A 21,662-nucleotide genomic window follows, 5' to 3' on the forward strand; every position below is an offset into this window, starting at 1 on the left:
ATGTTGATGTAATGCTTTTCTGCTTTCTCAGCACCATATTGGGTTTCATGAAGAGTAAAGACTTGCCCATCACTGAAGCTGTGTTCAGCTCCTTGGTGACAGGTCATGCTCGTGCAGGGTAAGTGTCACTACTTCTTTATATATGTATTATTTTTTTTTTTTAAACATACTGAATTTAACATCACATAACAAATGCTATAATTGAAGGAATTTGGATTTAAATAAGCTGTCATCTTTATTACTCCTCAGTGACATCGAGAGTGCTAAGAACATCTTGTCTGTGATGGGTGGAGCAGGAATTGAACCGGGTCCTGACACTTATGTGTCACTGTTGAACGCATATGCTGAGAAGGGCGATCTGGAAAACATGAAAAAGGTGTGTGCATTCATTGTGTGTAGTGCCACCTAAGGCTTTGAAAGTGTAGGTGCATTTAAGCGAGCAGCTTTTGAACTGCTTGCCACGTTTTTTTAGCTTATCTGGCGAAGGTATGCTGAGCTTGTGTGAAGCGAGGTCTCCAACAGTCCATCCAAAACTCAAAAGAATCAGTACTCCAACTACACTACTGGTCCAAATTTAATTAAATTTTCAGATAAGGATCACTTAATGGGTGATCATGGTCAGTTGCTACTCTTGCTTTATTTATGTACTTCATATATTACAGTAACCTTTGAATTGTGAGCTAGATGAGCTACTGTGTCACTGACATTGTGGTTAAAAATATAACATATAATTGTATTTGCAAACCACATGTGATGATTTTTTCTGTCTCACTGCATTTTTGGCCATGTTGTATATCGTGAGTAAGTTGAGGCAGGATTTTACCAGCCAAATGTTCAAAAATGTTCTGTTTTGAGTCTTTTTAGGTATTAGCATGGGTCATCGTAGACCAAGCCTGGTAAAGTTTGTTAAATGGATTATTGATTTAATTTGTCCATTACATCTGAGCGGCTAGCACAGGGAATTTATCTGTTAAAAACGACTACGCCCCCTAGGGGGAACAAAAATAAGAAAAATGGGTTTGGCTAATAATTATATTGCTAACTGTATAATAAATGTAATTTTGTCTTAAATAAATCATTTATCTGTCTAGTAATAATACTGTGGAAAGTCAGACATGTCAGGTTGCCAAATAATTGATATATAAATTTTGATTTTCAGACAGAATTTTATAAAAGTTATCAGAAGAATTTTAGATTTTCAAGGTTGCTTACTCAGTTTTACACCACTCCTCTCTCTTCCTTATTAATTTGCTTTCTTTCAGACTCTGGAGGCAGCAGACAGTGCAGACTGCAGTCTGATGGACCGGGACATCATGCAGGTCATCTTCACGCTGGCCAAGTCCAAACACCAGCAGCACATCCCAGAGATGGTCGAGCGCTTGAGGCATGAGAGGGGTTACGTTCCAGGTACATATTAATGTGACGTGTTTTACAGCACTCACTTTAGTTTTTATGAAAGTAAAATCATAAAAAGAAATACAATTTAGTCAAAGTCTCAACTTAAAGAAATTGGGAGCTCTTATACAAATTGTGTGTGTGTTCTTGTTCTTGCAGATGCCATGAACTTGTGTCTGAGCCTGATAACTCAGGGACAGGAGGACACAGCTTTTCACATCTTGAAGACGTTTCCCACACTGCAGTCTGATAACTCAAGTGACTCTGCCAACCTGGGCAACTTCTTCCTCCGACATTGCATCAACATGGACACGGTACTCAGGCCCTGGTCTCTTTAAGAGACAAAGACACAGGATCAGACAATATTTTAGAGCAGGGCTGTCAAACATATGGCTGATATGATAAAGAGCTTCTCCTTGCCCATTCATACTACACCAAAGTAGTTAAGTAATAGATAAACAATTAAATGACAGAAAAATTCCTAAAATTCACATCAAACTCTGCTGTTTATAGCTGCTAATGTAAAGTTGGTTTGATATCCCTGGTCAATTCTCTTTAGCAGTTGACTGTTAGCTGGCATTGATTTTCAAACTGGATGCAGTGTTTGTAACATTAATAACAACATAAATTACATTTTTGTTTCCTATATTTGGACTACAGTCTCTGGAGAAGATCATCCGCTTCTGCAAAGAGCTCCAAGAGTCAAATATGCACACATCACCACTCAGCTTCACTCTGTCCTGCGCCCTGGAGGCCAAGAAAACTGGTACGGCACATGCTTTCACCTACATGCATCTGCTTACTCACAGATATATTTATTTGCTACTGACACACGCACCAATTTACTTGCATGTGGTCAATTGTAATGAAAACATAAAAGTTATATATCAAGTTATTAACGAACTATTTTTTTTTTTTTGCAGGTACCTCTTTAGAGCTGATGAAATTATTTAGGGAGGAGAAGTTGCCTGTAAGGCCTCACTTCTTCTGGCCCCTTCTCACTCAGCACGTCAAAGACAAGAACATAGCTGGTACACACACACACACACACACACACACACACACACATTTTTACTACTACCTTTGTGATGATTTAGCCTGATTCAAACCATAACCTCAGGGTCAAGTCTTACCCACTAAAACAGCCCTTTAAAGAATTTTTGGAAAGTGAAGACCAGCTAAAGTTTTGCCCTTCCCTAAGATACTCGTACAACTTTGATTTTGCAACATTGTCATATTGATGAGGTCCATTTGACTTTATTTTGCGTCTTGAAGTTAAACATGTCTTCATGTGTTAATGTTATGTTTTTTATGAATTACTGCTTATGTGCTTGTAATCTGTGCCATCACTTGGAACCCAATAACTTGACAGAAACCAGTAGATCTTGTAGCTAAACAAGCCGCTTTACCGTATGTGAGCAATCTTGTGTGTATGAGAACCTAACAGGTGCTATAAAGCCTTGTGAAAGAAGGAAAAACTGACCTGCCAGCTGTTTTTAATACACGTAATATGAAATAGGTTTTTGGTGAATGTCATATTAGCAGTTTTTGAACATGTTTTTCTTTTTTTTTCTGTGGTGCAGAGGGGATTATGACTTCCTCTGTACCAGAAAGAGCTTTTAAAAGAGTTTCCCTCAAATATTAATGACTCACAGAGTGGTCCAACTGGGACAGGTTTCACTTGGCTGGGGCAGTCAAGGGCGAAGAGGTCTGATCCTTGCATGAGAGAGTCGGAGCAGGCGAAGACGAGACAAACGCACACAGAAACACCTACTCACAAATCCACGCGGGTCCCTCTAGAGAGTTCTTGGAATAGATAGCAAATTTTAGAAGATGTACACACTTTGCATTTGTTCCGGGTCCTAAAGATATGTTGACTTTCAGGAAGTGCAGAGACAAATGAACGTTGTATTTTTAACTCATCTGGCTGAAGGACCGATGAGCTTATGCCATGGCGAAGCTTCTGTCCGCACATCACAAGAATGGCTACTTTTCCTTCAGCATTGCTCATAATTTAATCAAACTTGCACACATTGGTAACCTAATGGGTCTTTTGGCATTTTACAGGAAATAACTGGTGAATTGAGCAAGAAGAGCTACTACGTCATTAACGTTTTGGTTTTTATCGGGTTTCAGAACTCTAAACACTTTCAGACCTGTTGTTGTGCTTCCAAGTAATGATTTGCTTTTCTAGCTATCCTGTGAACGCTTAAGTATTTGACATAATCTTTGCGATGTCCTTCTAGCAGTGTTGCAAAAAAAGGCATGCATATAAAAGCTAACAGTATATCAACTGCGCCTTAGCAGTCTGTATGAATGGTTGGACTTCTGCATCTCCCTCCTGCTCATACAGACGCACATAGATGGATGCACAGACCTCTCGGATGCATCGAGGGGTCAGAGGTCATTTTGCTTCAGTCGTTTCTTCCAATCATTTGTCCAACTCAACTTGTTTTTCAGTCCAGATGTTTTTCCGATTCCTTCCAGTACCCCTTTTCCACTGAAGTGTTATGCTGATGCCATGTGGGGGCATGGGGCTAAATTTAGATTATGAGAGCAATCTTTGCTTTATTTCTTTCCAGGATAATAATCAAATGGGGACATTTTTTTTCTCCTGAGCAAAAAAAGCAGTAGCAGTAGCTGGTTGTATGAAATTAACACATAAATGGAGCCATTACATCAATTCATGTCATTTATTTCTGCAAAATATTCTGGACAATAATGAGCAGGGTAGGTAACGGAAAATAATGAGCGAGCAAGATGAAACTGAACACAAAGTATATTTCATAGCATATTATTTGGTACTCTTGGACAACAATGAGCTAATGTGTGATATTACACAGAAAATGTGACGGCTGCCAGAATATTTACAAGAGCAGCTATTCTTTAAAAAGCTGTTTCTTTCATGTCAGAACAAGCTTGACAAATAATTTCATTTTTAACCTTTAAACTTTACTCACCTGGAGCTTTTGACAGGTACTATTTGTGTTGAATCTGAAATGTGGCTCAGCCCTTTTTTTGTTTTCACTGGACACGTTACTTTTGCTGGACTCTTGTCTGACACTTGGTGGAAAACTTTTTTTGGGTTTTGCCTCTTAATATAGTTTAATGGCTCAGCGGATGCATTTTATGGGAATATTTCTGTCCCCAATTTATGTCTCGTTTGAAGGAAAATAATTAGTTTCTTTCTCTTGTCTTTGTCGGCTATGAGCTTGTGGGGGAAATCGTCTCACTGACAGATAGCTGGCATCTGGCGACTTGTCAAAATTCATAACTCATTAGTGAATGTGCTCTGTCAAATGTGTTCAGCAGCCGCTCGGTTTTTAAGTGCTTTATTTATGCTGAACCCTGGGTCTCTCTTTGGGGTTTTTTAGAGCGATTAATAAATGATGTATTTTTCAACTGTCAGCCAATTGACAGCATTTGAACTGGCAGGGAGTAGAAACTGGTTACGCCGGTGTGGCGGCGCTGCAGATTGGCTTCTCCGTGTGGTCGAGACAGATTGGCAGTTTGAATGGTGAGCTGTCTCGGCGGCTGGCTTGACAGCATGAACAAGTGGACTAGACAGGAGTTTAAACATGCACAACCACACACACAGACACTTACTCCAGCTTAAATTCTCTGACCGCACAGTGTCGAAGCCGCACAGACACATCGGACAGCATCCATTTAGGTATCACAGAAGGAGAAAGGAGGAAGAACGGAAGGAAGGAAAACGGAGAAACTTCACTCTCACTCACACACTCGCTTGTTTGTGATGGTGTTAGCCTCAACGCTCATGAATGATGCAACTTCTCTTTTCTTTCCCCCCTTTCTCTCTCCTGCTGGTCTCTCTCACACACTCATTGGTTGTTGGAGGTGCGTGTGTGTGTGTGTGTGTGTGTGTGTGTGTGTGTGTGTGTGTGTGTGTGTGTGTGTGTGTGTGTGTGTGTGTGTGTGTGTGTGTGTGTGTGTGTGTGTGTGTGTGTGTGTGTGTGTGTGTGTATGGGCTGAAAGTTGGAAGTGAAGAGGGCGGGCTTTCGAAGACCAGTGCAGGTGATGTGACTGATGCAGAGTGACTTGATTTCATGTAAATGTAAGGGCTCTGAGGGAATTCACTTTGGATTACGCGCCCCACTGTGCACAGCCTATGAAATATTAAGCGCCGTGTCACTTTTTGTCCACAGGTGTCACTAGCAGGCAGAGAGGCCGGAGCTGTGGAATTGAAGGCGGGCAGTGGCGGGGGATGGGGGAGAAATACGGAAAGAAGGAGGGGGGAAAATTTCCCTGTACATTTTGATTAGGCGTGGATTTGGCAGGTTTGGGAAAAGCATATGTTTGGCCATATATGCCACCTGCCGGCAGCTAGTCGATGCTTGTCAGTCCTCAAAATGCAAAGCGCTCTTATCACATCTGACATGGAGGAGCAAGAAAAGGGAGAGGGAGGGGAAACTGTAGAGGAAGGTGGTTTTTCTGGCCTTGTTTGTTTGAGAGTCGGGGCGATGAGGTAAAGGCTCCCTTCTCTGCTTTTGAGAACTTAAGTCTGATTTAAAATGTTGCGTGAGAGCCAAGTATCATCTTGATTAAAAGAAAGAAAAGGAAGGGTGAAATTGCAGCTCTGATGTCTCACAAAATAGACATTTTCCTATGTTTTTAAACATAACCTGCCTTTGCCTTGCAGCAACAATGTCTACCTTTAGAGAGTCATGGACACGGAGAGACAGATGGTGTTAGGGGGGGAGAAAGCAGAGGGGGAAGTGACAGGTACTCATGTCCAAGGACAAGAGGAGATGACAGCGACCAGTTCACTCCACTCCTCTCCTCCTCTCTCTTCTCCATCCTCACTTCTCGTCTGTGACAGTTAACCTGAAGACATGAATCTGATGATGATATCTTGTGACCACTGCCATGCTTAACTCACTACTTTGATACTTCTTGCCTGGATGGTGTGTCAGTCTTAATGCTGACCAACCTAGAGAGGTCTCCGCTCTTCTCAGTTGTCCTCTGTGCCAAATCCATCTTTAAATTGTTCAGACAGGGAGGAAGGAAGAAAGAGGCTTTCACATTATTATGTATTCTGGAGTGAAAAGACAAAAGAGAGAGTGGTATAAATGACACTATATAATATCAGGCATTATTTAGCGTTGTAGCTTAACTGTTTTACTAATTTATTCTTAGTTAACAGTTTTGACAGATGAGACAAAGGCACCGGTTCTGTATTTACTGTATTGACATTACTTAGCAAAAGTCACCCCTCGTTTCTTTACATTTTGCTAGGGATATAGTAAAACGTGCAAATACATGGAAGGCAAAAACAATTCTAAGAAGCTTGAAAGTCAATTTTTTTTTATAGATGGTATTGGATTGTGGATCAAAATCTGATGATATCCATCAATTTTGGCAAGATCTCCAACACCAATGCCAAAATTCAGCCCCAAACCATCACAGAGCCTTCATCTTGGTTTATTGATATACCTACTGATGATGATTTGAACCTCCCATTGCATTGTCTTCCATTTCCGCTCCCACTTTCCTCAATTTTATTTTTAAGGACACACTGCACACCTTGTCTAGTTCTTGGCTAACAGCTCTTTGGGAATCACATTATTGGTGCAAAATAAAAAATTCCTAAAGATACAGTTTTAAAATTGGTTCTTTACCAAGTTATTGGTTCATCCCTATTGGTTCAACACTAGTTCATCCCTTGAATTAGGTGTCATTTTATGGATGAGTGATTCTTAGTTCAGTTCAAAGTGGCTTTACAGTGAAAAGGAGTGAGAAAACAGCCAATGTTCAAACAAAAACTTTTCAAAGATTTTCAGAGAGCTTGGAGAACTATTTCTTAAGACCACTTTAAAAATTCTAAGCAAGTCTGGCTCCCTGGAAGTAAAATATAAAGAAATTAAGACTTTTGCACAGTATTGCATGCATAACCCCCTTTAAAAAAAAAAAAAAAAAAAAAAAAAAAAATAGATAAATTTTTAATAACTAGTATTATTCATAGGCTTGCTTCTTAGTTAACTCAATTCAAGCCTTTAAATAAAACCGAAGAAGAAACAACCTGAAGTTCAGAAGAGTTAAAGCTTTTGGTTAGAGTTGATTGTGGGGATGAAAGCACACAAAAACCTGCTTGACTGACCAAAGAAAAGTGCTGACGATCATGAAAGCTCATGTGTGGAAGCTGAAAAACGTGAGAGAACCTGTCCATTTATACACTTCCAGCTATCCATTCACTTGTTTTCAGCTCCTCTTGCTCTCTGTGAAATTGATTATGGATTATTCAGGAGGATAGAAGGTGCTCCCTGTTTTCTTTCATAAAAAAAGAGTTGGATGAAAGCGATTAGGGGGTAAGAATGGAGGGATGGGCAGCAGAGTGGATGGATCCTCCATTGAGAAGAAAGGAGAAGATCGTCTGTTTACTTTAACTTGAAAGTAGATAGATGGATAGTGAGAGGGGAAGATGAATGAGTGAAATGGAGGGTGGAGAAGGGTGGATGGATGGAGTGGTTCAGGTAGCCCTACCTGGGATAATGCACCCCAGCGGCAGGTTTTAATGGCATATAAAAGCCCAGGACTCATCTTTTATTCAGCTGAAAAGAGGCTGCCAGGTGAACACATACGTCCCATTAGGATGCAGAAACACAGATATATGTGTGTGTGTGTTTGTTTTAGTACCTGAGTGCAGCTTAAATACACACAGCATCTTAAGGTATGTCAACTCAAGGAAGCACTTTAGGATAGTTTTCAGAAGTCCGCTTGGGAGCCAGGTGTATAAGCACTTGATGTGCTTATGCATAGCATGTATAGTACCATAGATGGATTATTTCTGTCCTTGTACCAAATTGTAACACTTAATAAGAGCAAACATGCACACACAGACGTGTATATGTGCTCATTTAGTCCCATTTCCTTGGTGGGCATGCTCCCAGAAATATGCAAAGTGCTCCAAAGCTGCTTGCATATGTGCACACACAAACACAAAGATGCTTGAAGGCATGTTGAGCATGCGAATGGCTGTTACATATGCATGTGACTCTTTTTGGCCTCTTTCCCTGCAGCAGGACCTCCAGTTTCTGCTGGAGAACAGGGTGAGAGTGCAAGAGTCCACTTCAGGGCAACTGCATGTTTATGCACACGCACTCACTCGTCTGAGGTAGATCGTGAAAGAGCCATTTGCACTTTGTTGATGAAAGAAGAGTGGATTTAATAGTTTTTCGTCAGACCTGTGCACAAATATGAGAAAAGGAAAGCATGTATAAAAGTTCTTAATTTCACCCTTTCAATCACATTAACGTCAAGGCCTTTCATATTCTACAATGCATTTGTCATTAGAATCTGAATGATGGACAAGCTGGTTTAAAAAAATTAAGATTATCATTTATAACTCAATTTGTGTGTTTGTGACTTTTCTCTGATTTTTAAACTAAATATATTCTGATTTTAGGGGTGCCTGTTTGACGGTAGCATCCTAGATTCTAAGAATGAGTGATTTTCAAACAATATTTAACTGAGTACCTTCAGAATTCAAAGGAACCTCTGATAGAAGCATTGATCTATTTTTGTCTTTTTTTCTCTTTTTATTCTGTTGTTTCATAAAAAAAACTCTTAGTTGCTTCTTTCACTACACAACATAAATGCATCCATATGGGGGAATAAAGGCAGATTTTTCTTACTTATTACTTGTGTGTTGTAGGTGTTGTAGAGGTGATGAAAGGCATGCAGGATCTCGATGTCTCCCCTGATGTCGAGACTTTATCCAACTACATCCTCCCTGTGTTCCCCAGCATTGATGCAGCTCGACAAGCCCTCAAGGTAATCCATAAATCTGTGTGAGGCTTTTTGTTTTGTTTTGTTTTGTTTTGTTTTTTTCATGTGAGCAGTTTTCATTTAAAATGTTTATCCTGATTTAAAGATGTCTTGGATTTTTTTTTTCTTTTTTTTTTTTTGGTCTTCAGGATGCAGGCATCTCTACGGAGTCGGAGGGCTTTTTATGCTCAGAGATGCGCTTTGTGGCTGTGACCGACCTGGCCAAACTCTACACTCTGCGTAAGTACACACTCTCTTATTCAGGCTAAAGAATCTCTGCAGCATTTTTGCACTTTGCCTGCAGGCTAATTGGCCCAGCATTAACACACACACACATTTGCCCACTTGCTTCTCTGTGCTCATCAGGCCTTTTAAGAGATTAGTTTGTGTGAATATGTAAGAAGCGAGAACGAGAGGCGCCTCAACTGGCAGAGGAATGGGATAGAGATGGCCGCTAAATAATGGATGACTCTTCCTGTTTTCTCTTTCTTCTGTTTTTAGTCTCTAGCATCCACCACTCATTTTCACAGGCAGCAGTTGGTTTCCTTCATTTGTACTCCCCAGTGAATTTATTTCCTTTTTTCCTTTTTTTGACCTCACGTGAAGAAAGTTTTACGGATTCTTTAACCCTCACATATCTTCCTAAAAATGGTGCTGGGTCTTTTCTGCTGCCAGCGTTATGTATTGCCTTTTTGTGTGCAAAAAAATTGTCTTGGCAGAATAGTTACAAACCTTTCTGGGGTCAAAAACCAATTTTGACCCACCCCTAGAATGTGGAAGCAGAAACCAAGACCATGTCTGCATGCTTAAATGCATTGAGTTACTGCCATGTGATTGGCATAGTGGTTTTTTTTCCAGATAATAATGGCAGGTGAACGTAGAAGTCTTCATACAGGTAATGTGTCATCAGTGTTACAACTCGGCACTGCCTTTTACGCAGCGTTTGGGACTGTAGCTACTGGCTCATTACTGGAATAGCATTACTTCTAATCACATTCCCTGTTTGCAGGGTTTTATGCAGACTGGTGAGGGTGGAATAACTATCACATTACAGCTTTAAACAAAGCTTTGAATTTAATCTTTCTCCTGAACTTTGCTGAAAATGTGCTGAAGGCCTTGCATGTTAGATTATTGATTAGTTGAATTGCAAGGCCACCAAAAATGTATTCCCAATCTTAAACTTCATTGCAGGATTCCAGAAGGTGAATCGGTTTGTCGCTTTCTTTCCTGTAATCATGATTTGTCTTCTCTAATTTTCAGTGTCGGATCCTTCCTTCCCTTCCCTGGACCTCGGTGTTTTCCGCAGCAGCCTCATTCTGGGCTTCAAAAAGTGAGTCATTAGCCTGCCGTCCTTTCATGTGTTCACATGTTCCCCATCACTTTATATTCCATATTTCTCCATATTTTGGCCCCAAACTCCTCACTGGTGTTTGAGGGAGGCCTGTAGCTCTGTGGAGGTCACTGCAGCATATGCTATGAATATGACATGTGCAGCTGATCACACCATCTACAGTGTCTGTGCTTCAGCAGCTGCGGGGAAAAACACTACCACACACACGTGCATGCACACACATGCACACACACAAAAGATATACATGGATGCCTCATGCATATGGAGCTCGCCATCCCTTAGCTCTTGCCTCAAAGCACCGTGGGAGATATGTAAATTAGCAGATGCCCAACACTGTCGCTCATACCCAGACCCCCATACTGGTCTCTGGTCGTCTCACCCTTAAACACACACACACACACAGACTTAGCCTCAGGACCCGGGTCTGACCCACAGGCTTTCTTGAAGGGATGTTTATGAATATTTACAGTTTAGCACTACACACCCACACAAAAACACTCCAGCCCCTGAGTGAGGCTGGAGGTGAGTCAAAGAGAAAAGTGCTGACTTGTCTGCTGGGACGAAAGTTATTTCTTCCACTAAGCCAGGATACGCTCAGTTGAGCTTAAATTTGAGTTTTTTAATTCAGCCGGTAGTTTCTTTGTTGTAGTGCATGCTAACTAACAAAAGGGAAAAAGTTATGCTGATTATTCTCAGGAATCCATCATTTTAAAAAAACTAAACGATGCCATAGTTTGAGCTTGGCAGTTAGTTTTTACTTTATGGACTAGAATTGGAGCAAAATGCCATTTTTTTTTTTTTTTTTTTTTTTTTTTTTAAAGGTAAAAATGTATTCAGAAGCTTTATAATAAAAGTGTAGTAAAAAAAAAAAAAAAGATTTTTCGACAAACTTTAAATCGATATGTGTCTTTTCCATCTTAACTCGCAGTATCCACTTTTGTTTTTATTTTATCTCCAGAGCTTTTTCATTTGCTTTTCTCTCATTGCACACACACACGTACACACACACACTCTCACCGTTCTGATAGTTAGGTTGGCTGACAGGGTCATAATTGGGCTTGTCACTTGGGAACCGTGTGTGTCTGTGTGTGCATGTGTGTTTGCGAACGCCGCGTCATCGCTGTGTAAGACCTGCTCCTGTCAAAGACAAGGTCAGGGGATAATTTAATCATTAAAGACCTCTTCTTCCCTCCTCTCATCACCCACTTTCTCCTCCTTTCCGCCAACTAGCTGACAACGCCAGAAATGTCACACATTGTCATCATTTAGCCTGTGTGCATGTGTGTGACTTTGTGTTTCACCGTGTCTTTTGTGGTTTTTCCAGGCTTTTATTCTGCCGTCTCTCCTCTCGTGTACAGCGAGGTTGAGAATGTCAAATTACAAAATCTGTCGCTCTTTCTGGGTGTATTGTGCCACACTGTCAATTCAGAAGCTACGGGAACATGACACTGTCTGTGTTACGATTACTTGATATCAAATGTCATATCACGTGTGTTGTTAGAATAAATCTTACGTCATTTATTGAGTAAGTCCTTAATGCATAACATCTCGCTCAAGGATGTATCGTTGTAGTTCATGAAGAACTGGATTTTTCTCATTTTGGGGGGAAAATGTAGCAAAATGTACAGAATTTGTGTTTTTCTTTAAAGGTATGTATTTTTGCTGCTTTAAATATTATATAGTGTTTTTACCTAATACTTTTTTTAGTGTGGTATTAAAGGGAGGCTGTTAAACACTAGTAGCTTAATACAGTTATATATTAACACAAAGATATTTGGAGAAAATAAGCTGGTGACGCATTTTAGGTAGTAGAGATGTTCTTTTATATTTAAAGTATAGCCTATGCTTGCGTATGACCAAACTGTACAGCAACTCTAAGAAGTTGGAGTCTTGTTGACCTGCCAGTGTTTCGTGCTGACTGGGTACTCATGTCTTGTCCTCTACTGCCCCCTGCAGGTCTACTGATGTGGAGAGCATGGTGAAGGTAAGAGGTCAACATGCCCATGCGGGCTGTAAAGAGTGATATAGAAGTACAACAGAGAGGTTTAGAAGGAGTTTATCAGCTGCTATGTTAGGACATACAAGTGCAAATAAAAAGAAGCATTTTTTTAAACTTGACACAAGTTTATTGAGACATGAGATAAATTTTTATCTGCCTCTGACTGGCTTTTTCCTTGTAAGTTGAGTTGCATTTAGGAGGATTGTAAAATAAGGGTTTGATATTTAATTTGATTTTCTGACAGAAAGTCAGTCAGATTCAGTAAAATCTACATTGTTAAAACATAGTTTTGTAAAGCATTAGTTCTGAACTCCTTTAGATGCCTGTCCTTATTTGGTTATGCTATGCACCTTCTTCCACTTGCTGCATATGACGTACTGTAATTTCTATATGTGATCAATGTGTTTCCAGATTACTGAGGTCTTATACAAAGATGAACGCTTCTCCAAAGGAAACTCTCCACCTGCTGGTAAGGAAACATTTACATGTCCCATTCCTACCAAAAATTCAGGATGCTGATATCTTGTACACAAGGACACACCTGGAACGTGTTCGTGTGCGAGGTGTGTGTTTGTGCAGGTGAGAAGGAGAGAGAAGTGAGAGTATGGCTGTACATGTAACTCATATTGGTATTCAGCGTCGCAGACTGTATGCTCTGTCACTTTCTAACTATAATTCAGATGACAAAAAAATGCTGTGCATGTGTTTACGTTCAGTCTCAGTAGCAGTGGACTGCTGCCCGGCCCACTTCTCATCATCTTGTGTGCGTTTATGTCCAGGAGTGTGTGTGTGTGTGTGTGTGTTGCTGTGTGGATGAAAGACCTGCCCTCTCCATCGGAGGAAAGGGAGCCTAGCTGCTGACACAGCGCTGAGTAGTTAAAGTGGGTATGTGTGACTGTTAGGCAGCGTCTTTGCGCTGTCAGTGTGTGTGCAGAGCGTTAATGTCGCTCTGTGTGTGTGTGTGTGTGTGTGTGTGTGTGTGTGTGTGTGTGTGTCACAGAATGTCCAAAGTGCTGAAACTGGTGTGTGTGCTGGTGGGAGCGATGGAGACCGTTATCCATGTCACATCCAGTTACACGACATCTGCAAGTGTGTGTGTGTGTGTGTGTGTGTGTGTACACGCTGCAGTAAGAGGAATCTGTCACTGCCAGCCGTCGTACATTCACTCAAACTCCAGCCCAAAAGCAGCTTCTGTCAGCAGAAAAGAAACACAATCACACACTCTGCAGAGGTTACAGAAATATAGTATAAATGCACAAATGGCTGCAGTGACTGACACGGTGGCAAATGAAATTTATTCCCAAGACAACTGCTCACTGTGCATGTGTATATGCGTGTGTGTTTGTGCAGAAGCTACAGCCTACTTCCTGTATAATCTGATCGACAGCATGTCAGAAGGGCAGGTGCGGGCGCAAGAAGACAAACTGCGAAAATTCTTCAGTCAGCTGCAGTCTAAGGTACACACACCGATTAAGTTGATTGGGGGGGAGAAATGCACACACCCCACACATTCATGTACTAATATCTCTATATCCAGTACATTCATAACCTTCCCACTTTAAAGGAGCTTGTACTGTCTGATCTGAGATGATGCGGTGTGTAATCGGACTCGGATTATTTACAGTATACACACTCATCCTGTGCTCCATTTTTGAAGAGTGAAGGTTTGAGTTACGAGGTCCAGACATGTTGAAGAAGATTAAATCATGTTTTACATCAAGGATTTAGGGGGGAAAAAGGAAGAAACAAAAACTCTCTTCACTGGCTTTGTTTGGAATTTAAAGTTTAAAAAAAAAAGTTAATCCTTAAGTTGACATTTTTTTTGATACCAGTGTTGGCACTGCTGTTTCTCACCTTCATCTGCAGAAATCATTTTCATATAAAGCAATACTTCATATGCTTTAGAGCAAACATGAATATATATCACAATATTTATTAATTTGTCATTTTCCTTTAAATTCTAATCAGCATAAACAATCACAAAATGGAAAGTATCCTAATCAATTTCTCAAAGTCCAGACTCGCGTTTTGTGAGAGTGTGTATATATTTTTGTTTGTTTCTATTTTATTATTTTGGCTTTTGAGGTCTTTCATTTTTATCCAGAATTACATTATTTTATTCACCTTCAGGGTTTTTGACTATTGTATATTATATATTTTAGGATTTTGTTTTTCTATGTGTCCAGCCATTATTTATTTGTTGTTAATGTTTTTTTGTCTTGTATGTATTTAAAGTTGTCCTGTTGTACTATATTTTTATTGTCTTCATCTCATTATTGGCTCATCAGTCATCTGTGGAGGGTGTTAACCCACATAACATAAAACACACAAAAGCTCAAACTCTTATCTGCAAAGTGGAATCCAGTGAATAGTTGCATATTCATTTTTGACTAATGAGTCAATAGCGTCAACTCTAATTTGCATGCAGGTCATCTCTCAGGTATTAATAACCAAAAAAAGGATGTCACTGAAAGATTTTTGCCATTTTGTTGTTAATTAGTCGTTAATGTCCCTTCATTGAAATTGCATCATTTCCAGTAGCACCTGAATACAGCGTTATGCTCAGCAAACGATTTTAAGCATAAGCTCTTGATGGATTATTTTTAATTTAGTTGTGGCTGAGAGATTTTCAGCTGACTTTGTAACAGAAATTGACAGGTTACGCTCGAGTTTCTTGCTGATGTTTGTTCTCCTGCTGATTTCTACACAGAATATAATGATTTCAGTAAACCTCTACCGAGGGATAAAGAACCTTCTGGATTCCTGCCACGTTCCTGAGCTTGTCAAGGTATTGAGCTTGACCTTCACTCTTTTATTTTTAAATATACCTACTGTTACTTTGGACATTTTATTATATAGTTTTCAGGTAATTTAGAGTCAGTTTTTCCACTATGTTTTCTGCACTGTTACTCTAAGTGTTTATTATACTGCAGTAGAAATTGGATGCCAAGTGTTGACGCTGTGTGTGCATGTGTGTGTGTCAGGATGTGATGACTTTGGTAGACCCCAAAGAGAAAGTCTCCAATGGCCCTGTGTCAGCTACTCCTCGTGCCACTGTAAGTAGGACATTGTGAAGGGCGCATACAAAATGTTCAAGTTTCACAATTATCCTCATAACTTTCTTTGATGTGCCATTTTGTAAAGACTTCCCCGCACCCCAAGTAAGAGCGCAGCTCTCCTGTGGAGATGAATGTCCATGTGTCTATTTGTACAAGCTCCTGTACCCGTGAGGTTGGACAGTGGTCATGTACATGTGTTTAACACCTTTCTGTCTCCTTTAGGGAATTGAGGGCAAGGTGTTGGCACTTGAGAATAAATTGGCTGAACTGAAAGCGGAGAACAAACCATTAGGACTTGTTCTCAAACAGGTCATCCAGGCTCTGAGTGCTGAGGAGGTAAAATTTCTTTTGGTCTCATAAGGCTCTTTTTCTTTTGTTTTCTTTTTTGAAGTTAGTTGCTTTGTTTTTGTGTTTTGTTTTGGGTTATTTTTTTCCTGAGAGCGTTGTTGTCTGATCAGAACCTGCAGCGTGCCCTCGAGCTGAAGCAGCAGCACGAAGAGGAGATGACAGCCGGCGGCTACGCCATCCTCATCAACCTGTGCTGTCGCCAAAACAATGTGGAGGAAGCGCTGAACCTGAAGAGAGAATTGTGAGTGGAGCATAATGCGCGCACACAAACAAATTTTCCACACACACACAGACACACACGGCTGCGCTGTGGCCAGTAGCAGGCCATTAAAGTTTAACTTGAGTGGTATTAGGGGAGACATTAATGCAGGGTCCAGCCGCTTAGTTGACTGGCTAAAACACAGGAAACTCTCCCCTCTGCCTCCCCCGTTTCCTTCTCTTCACTCACCACCTGCTTCCAGCATCAGCCTGAACACTGAGAACGTACAATAGATGAGTTGCATTACTGTAAGTGGAATACATTAATCAAGTCTGTCTGTTGCCATCTCTGTCTCTGCTTTTAGGAGTCGTAAGGACTCATCAGTAGCACTGGATGCCAACAAATACCTTGCACTGGTCAAGGTCCTCTCTGTAAATGGCAGAATGGAGGGTAAGTTACCCTAGAACTACAAATAATGTAGTTTTTTCCTTCTTTGTACTATTAGTTTGACAAATTATTTGATTAGTAAATTTCTTAAGTTAAATCCTTCTTTTTCTTGAGTGATGAATCCTTTTTTGTTTTGTTTATTTTAATTTTGCGTGATTAGGACATTCTTATAAAGTCGAGCCTGCTCCAGTAGCCTTTCCTCTTTAAATAAAAGTAATACATACAATTGACTGCTGCTTTTTCTTTGTCAGTATATCTGGCTTGAACTTAAAAACCGATGCGCTTGTTTGTACGTGTCACCAGCTCTGTCACAATCTGTCTTTTCCCCTCCCTCAAACCACATTAGCTGGCTATTTCCAGAATGCTACGGTGGGTTTCCTTCAGCCCATCGAAGACCCAATTACCATCAGTTTTGCCGCTCTGCTTTTTGCACCCAATGACAGGAAAAATGTTTCCCTTGTCTCTCCTCGCCGTTCCTCTCCTCCCCTTTTGCTATCTCTCTGTCTTCGTTGGCGTCTCTCTATCTGACCCTCTCTCCCCTGCTCTGTCGCAAAGCGTGTCATTCTCTTATCCCCTCCAACACACACACACACGCGCGCGCACATCCGTGTCAGTGAGAAACGAGAGAGGGGAAAATTACAGGACTGTGTGTATTTTTGCAGAATTATTGAAATCCGCCTTGATGCTAATGGCAGATCATGTCCACCAAAGTGCTTGAACATTTCTCACACACACACATACACACAGCGACACGCAAATTTGCATGTGAATTCAAGCAAAAGGCATTTGGTGGCACGGCGGTTGGTGTATCCATCTGTGTATGTGTGTTGGGGTGTGTATAGGCAGCGCTAACGCATTTGCCATTAGTCAGAGTGTGCATATGGAGGGGACGCTTGTCAGCCACATTAGCACACATGGCTAACCTTGATTTTAGCCTGTCCCCACCCAGACGCTGGTCCGCCTGGCTCCCAGCACACGCCAGGACCAGATGAAGATCATGTCTCCTGGCATCCTTCTTTACTTCTCACTGTCTCTAATGGCTTTTTTGTTTTTTGCTCTTGGCTCTCTCATTCCACCTCACAGGCGAACTTTGTTTTTACAATACGTCATCCTTCTCACTTTATTCTTTTTACTTTCCTTCCCCTGTTGCTCTTAGGTAATTCTTCATAATTCATTCCTCTTCTAATAGCTGACTGATCTTCCTATGCTGGTCACTCCTCATATTAACTTTCACATGTCCATAAATCTTCCTGATCTTGCATCTCTTTGGCTTTTTTTTTCTAGCATGTTGAGGTCCAAAAACAACATTGTAGGTTCATCTGTTGAGATTTAGGAAAAGATTCTCCAGTCAACATGAGCAGGTGGAAAACTGCTGAACATTAACATGTTTATTATTGTTATTATGTTTTATTGAGTACTGTAATAGTCCACATTTAGTGTCTATTTCAAACAAATTATATAAAATTCAGTGTTTATTGGCTAATAAAAGTATATGCTGTTATAAACACTTTTGTTAACAAGATCTACTCCAGATATCTTACTTCCTCCAAAATACATGTTTATGGTATTTTCTTGAGAATATCAAAATGATGTGCTTTAACTCACTGCAGCTGGATCTAGATGCAGTTCTGGATTAATCAAAGTTAAGCCAATCTTCACCCAATGCATCCATAACCTTTTAAGTAATAGATCCAGCCAATTACACAGGACGATCACAAAGAGTGCACCCAGCATAGCCTCTATCGTCTGAGCATCCTCTCTCTCCATCTTTGCATAGCTCTGTCCTTTTTTAAATATACCTCTCCTATCACAACCATCTCTTTGACCTGCCCTTGCTCCGCTTCCTCCACCTGTCCATCCTCCCATTTTGGTAAACAGAACTTGTTCTGGCTTTTGGTGGTCCTGGGTATGTCTTTGGAGCTATGCGTGTTTGGGAAAGAGACATCACTAGCAGTCATGTCATGGAACATTAGGTGAACCACTGGGCTGTGTGATGTTTGTTTACCTGGCCTGTCTGCCTCCCCATCTCTTCAAGTGTGTGTGTGTGTGTGTGTGTGCGCGCACGTGTGTGTGTGGTCTGGCTCGCTGTGCTGGCCATGATGCTCGGCTGAGCTGATGGATATGCATACTGGCTAAACGAACAGATAAAGGGGGAGATGGAGAGAGGACGCCGTGGGGGAAGTTTGGACGGTGGACGGAGGGATGTTAGCTAGTGTTGATCCATTTGGGCAGATCAACTCCAAGCCATTGGTCTCAGTGATTAGTGGGTCTGTCAGTTAGTGATGGAGAAAGGAAGGGTGGGAGGCATGGAGATGGATAGTCGGAGTGAAGCACAAGTTTCACTGGAAGTGATAAATAGTACAGACTTGGCAACGACTCAGGTCATTAGAGATATTGTTTAATGTTGATACCACCATTTGTAATCAACTCTGTGGAAAACAGTTCTTTAGGGGAAAAGGTGTTCTGTTTTTGGGAGGTTTTCTTTGTTTTTCTTCTTGTGGAATAACCTTGCTCAGTTCGTCTGTTCATGAAGTGATGTCCGCTTCATTTTTGTCATTCTGTTTATTGACATTTGAGTGCATTGACACTAGTAGTGCTGAGATCACTTAAGTCTAAATTAAATGTCAGCATCTAAACTGTTATCATAAGCATGTTAAGAGCCACCAGTGTAGCTTTATTATCATGTATGGTGGTTAAGTTGAATGAAGAAATATTTTTACTATGACAAAATTGGCATATTTTAAGTTTTCCCACAAAGGTGACTTACAGCAACATTATTAAACTAAACACATTTAATTATAAAACATTTCTGTCACACATTCTTCCATGAAGCTCACTTCCCTGATTTGTGGTGCTTGTGTTCTTTGTTGAAAGAAGTTAAAAGAAATGAATATTGCATTATATCTTTTTGCTTCCGCTTACATTACATACATTTATACACTCGTTTTTACCCGAGTGGTGAGCAATGAATTTTCACCAAGGGGACTGTCGTAGAAAACCGCTCCAATAAGCTGATCTCAATTCTGCTCATAAATTTTATCTCTTCATAAGCTTATTAGTGCAGCCCACCACAACAGTCCCGATTTCTCATGTGGCCCCTTGGGGAAATTAAATGCCCACCCCTGCTTTAAACCAATTCCACCACTAATTTTACTTATCAGGGTCATGATTTAGTTGCTGCTTAAGGTAATGCTTATGAAATAAATTAGCCTGAAATGAAAAGACTTGAGGGTAATTTAAAAGTTGCAATGAAGAAAGCGGCTAAAAGGTGGGGTTGGGGGGCACTTGGAGGGCAGATCGTCTAAATCCTCTTGCTTTGTCTTCAGTTGCACAGATATGATATGGGGAATTGCAATGTGTTGAGTATCGCAGAATTTGTAAAACGTGGGAATATATTTGTACTTGGAAACTATGTTGATGGTATCAATTGCTGATGCCTTGATAATTAAGAACAGAAACCGAGTAGTGACAGAAACCCGATAAGTTGAAAGACTGCCCTTATCTTCATCAGGCCCACATTCAATTAACCAAACTTATCCCTTTTGAAAAGCTTAACCCTCCTTTTATTCTCTCCCCCTGTTTAGCGGTGTCTCCTCCACTGCTAGTCACCCCGTCTCCCTCTTCTCCCTCTATTTTCTTTCCCCCCGTCCCATTAAATCTGTGACAGCCATGGGTTCCCATCGCCATAACAACTGGCATAGGGAGGTGGAGGGCTGGAGAGACAGACTGAAATTAGGATGCCAAAGCACTCACCAGTGGCCCCGTATCTCAGCCCACAAGGGTGTGTGTTCCCAGTAGAGTGACACTCTTGTTTGAGGGGTTTTGTTGTATTAACAGCTGTGTAGGTGTGGATATCATTATTCCCATGTATTCACTTTATTTGCTTTCATGCATCTGTGTACTAAAATCTTCACCAGTGAAAAGAGTGAGGATCTTTGTTGTGTGAATTGTAAGACAGGATCCAACATTACCCTGCATTTGGAGGCTTAATGGTGATTATTCAAATATATTCTGTGTCTGTGCATCTCTCCATCTCCCTCCTCCTTCTTGGTCATGCTGTATAGATTAGTATCTGTGGTGGAGAGCGGCTGTATCGCTGTCAGCCCATTAGCAGCTGTCTAAATAGATGGTAAACGCATCTTAATTGCTTTACCCTGATACACCACATATACACACACAAACCACACTCTCTTTTCACCATTTAGCCCCTAGTGTTGGCCAGATGGACGCGTGGCCCAGTAAAAAGCCCTCCATTACCGGCTGGACTTGACCAAACTGATCCACCCCTCAGCCCGCTTAGCGAGGTCTCACTGGGTCCACGGCGGGCCCTTGTCGCCACATACCTATAATTTAGCCCCCCAAGTGCTTTCCACATGGCCACGGCAAAAAGCTGGCCTCCATTGTAGGGGTCTGGTAATTGTAGTCTCGTTTAGAAAACTGCAAGTAGCAATTAGCACAGAGTTGGCATTATACGGGGTTGGATTTGCATCCCCCGCTGGGTGCAAAATTCTGTTTTAATATGGGTTTGTTTCCCCCACATGGAATTAGCTAAAGGGGCCTTTTATCACATTCACACACCCTACTCTTCTCCCAGCCAATATCTGCCCTCCTCTCGCTTTCTTTCTCCTCTGCATCATCTCTCTTTCTCCTTCTCTTTTGTTCTTTTCATGTGTCCATTCTCTGTCCATCTAATCCACTTTCACATCGCTTCTTTTGATGGAGACGTGCATGCTGACACCTCACTGAAGCGTCACACACAGATGTAGCCGCAACTGTTGCTGACGTTTCTTCCTTTCCATTTCAGAGGCAGTGGACATCCTGAAGGAGATGAAAGAGAAGGATGTGGCGATGAACGACACACACGTGACCACCCTGTTTCACACGCTCAATGCTGTAGCGGCCGCAGGCGATATCCCTTCCATCCGCCGATTGCAGGACACGGTCTTTACCCTCGGTCTGGTCAAGCCCACTGCCAATCTCTGCTCCCCCGTGGTTACTGCCTACCTGGTCAGGTAAAAGAAATCCTAAGTGTTACAAAAGTGTCCCAAACTCCCTTAAAGTTAAAACATCTATTTGAGT

General features: G+C 41.1%; 1 protein-coding gene across 2 annotated transcripts in view; it reads left to right on the forward strand.

Annotated features, from left to right (window-relative positions):
- lrpprc (leucine-rich pentatricopeptide repeat containing) overlaps nucleotides 1-21,662 on the forward strand; it is a 71,292-nt gene that overhangs the window by 2,873 nt on the left and 46,757 nt on the right. For both annotated transcript variants that reach the window (XM_003438436.5, XM_019366532.2), the window contains 18 exons: nucleotides 32-118; nucleotides 250-376; nucleotides 1,263-1,407; nucleotides 1,555-1,709; nucleotides 2,056-2,161; nucleotides 2,319-2,426; nucleotides 9,068-9,186; nucleotides 9,330-9,420; nucleotides 10,441-10,510; nucleotides 12,488-12,515; nucleotides 12,942-12,999; nucleotides 13,881-13,987; nucleotides 15,241-15,318; nucleotides 15,515-15,586; nucleotides 15,812-15,925; nucleotides 16,048-16,178; nucleotides 16,501-16,586; nucleotides 21,388-21,595. In XM_003438436.5, coding sequence (XP_003438484.4) covers nucleotides 32-118; nucleotides 250-376; nucleotides 1,263-1,407; nucleotides 1,555-1,709; nucleotides 2,056-2,161; nucleotides 2,319-2,426; nucleotides 9,068-9,186; nucleotides 9,330-9,420; nucleotides 10,441-10,510; nucleotides 12,488-12,515; nucleotides 12,942-12,999; nucleotides 13,881-13,987; nucleotides 15,241-15,318; nucleotides 15,515-15,586; nucleotides 15,812-15,925; nucleotides 16,048-16,178; nucleotides 16,501-16,586; nucleotides 21,388-21,595 — 1,890 coding nt within the window. The remainder of the gene's footprint in view (nucleotides 1-31; nucleotides 119-249; nucleotides 377-1,262; nucleotides 1,408-1,554; nucleotides 1,710-2,055; nucleotides 2,162-2,318; nucleotides 2,427-9,067; nucleotides 9,187-9,329; nucleotides 9,421-10,440; nucleotides 10,511-12,487; nucleotides 12,516-12,941; nucleotides 13,000-13,880; nucleotides 13,988-15,240; nucleotides 15,319-15,514; nucleotides 15,587-15,811; nucleotides 15,926-16,047; nucleotides 16,179-16,500; nucleotides 16,587-21,387; nucleotides 21,596-21,662) is intronic.

This window comes from Oreochromis niloticus, linkage group LG13 (assembly GCF_001858045.2).
Source record: "Oreochromis niloticus isolate F11D_XX linkage group LG13, O_niloticus_UMD_NMBU, whole genome shotgun sequence".
Lineage (NCBI taxonomy): Eukaryota > Metazoa > Chordata > Actinopteri > Cichliformes > Cichlidae > Oreochromis > Oreochromis niloticus.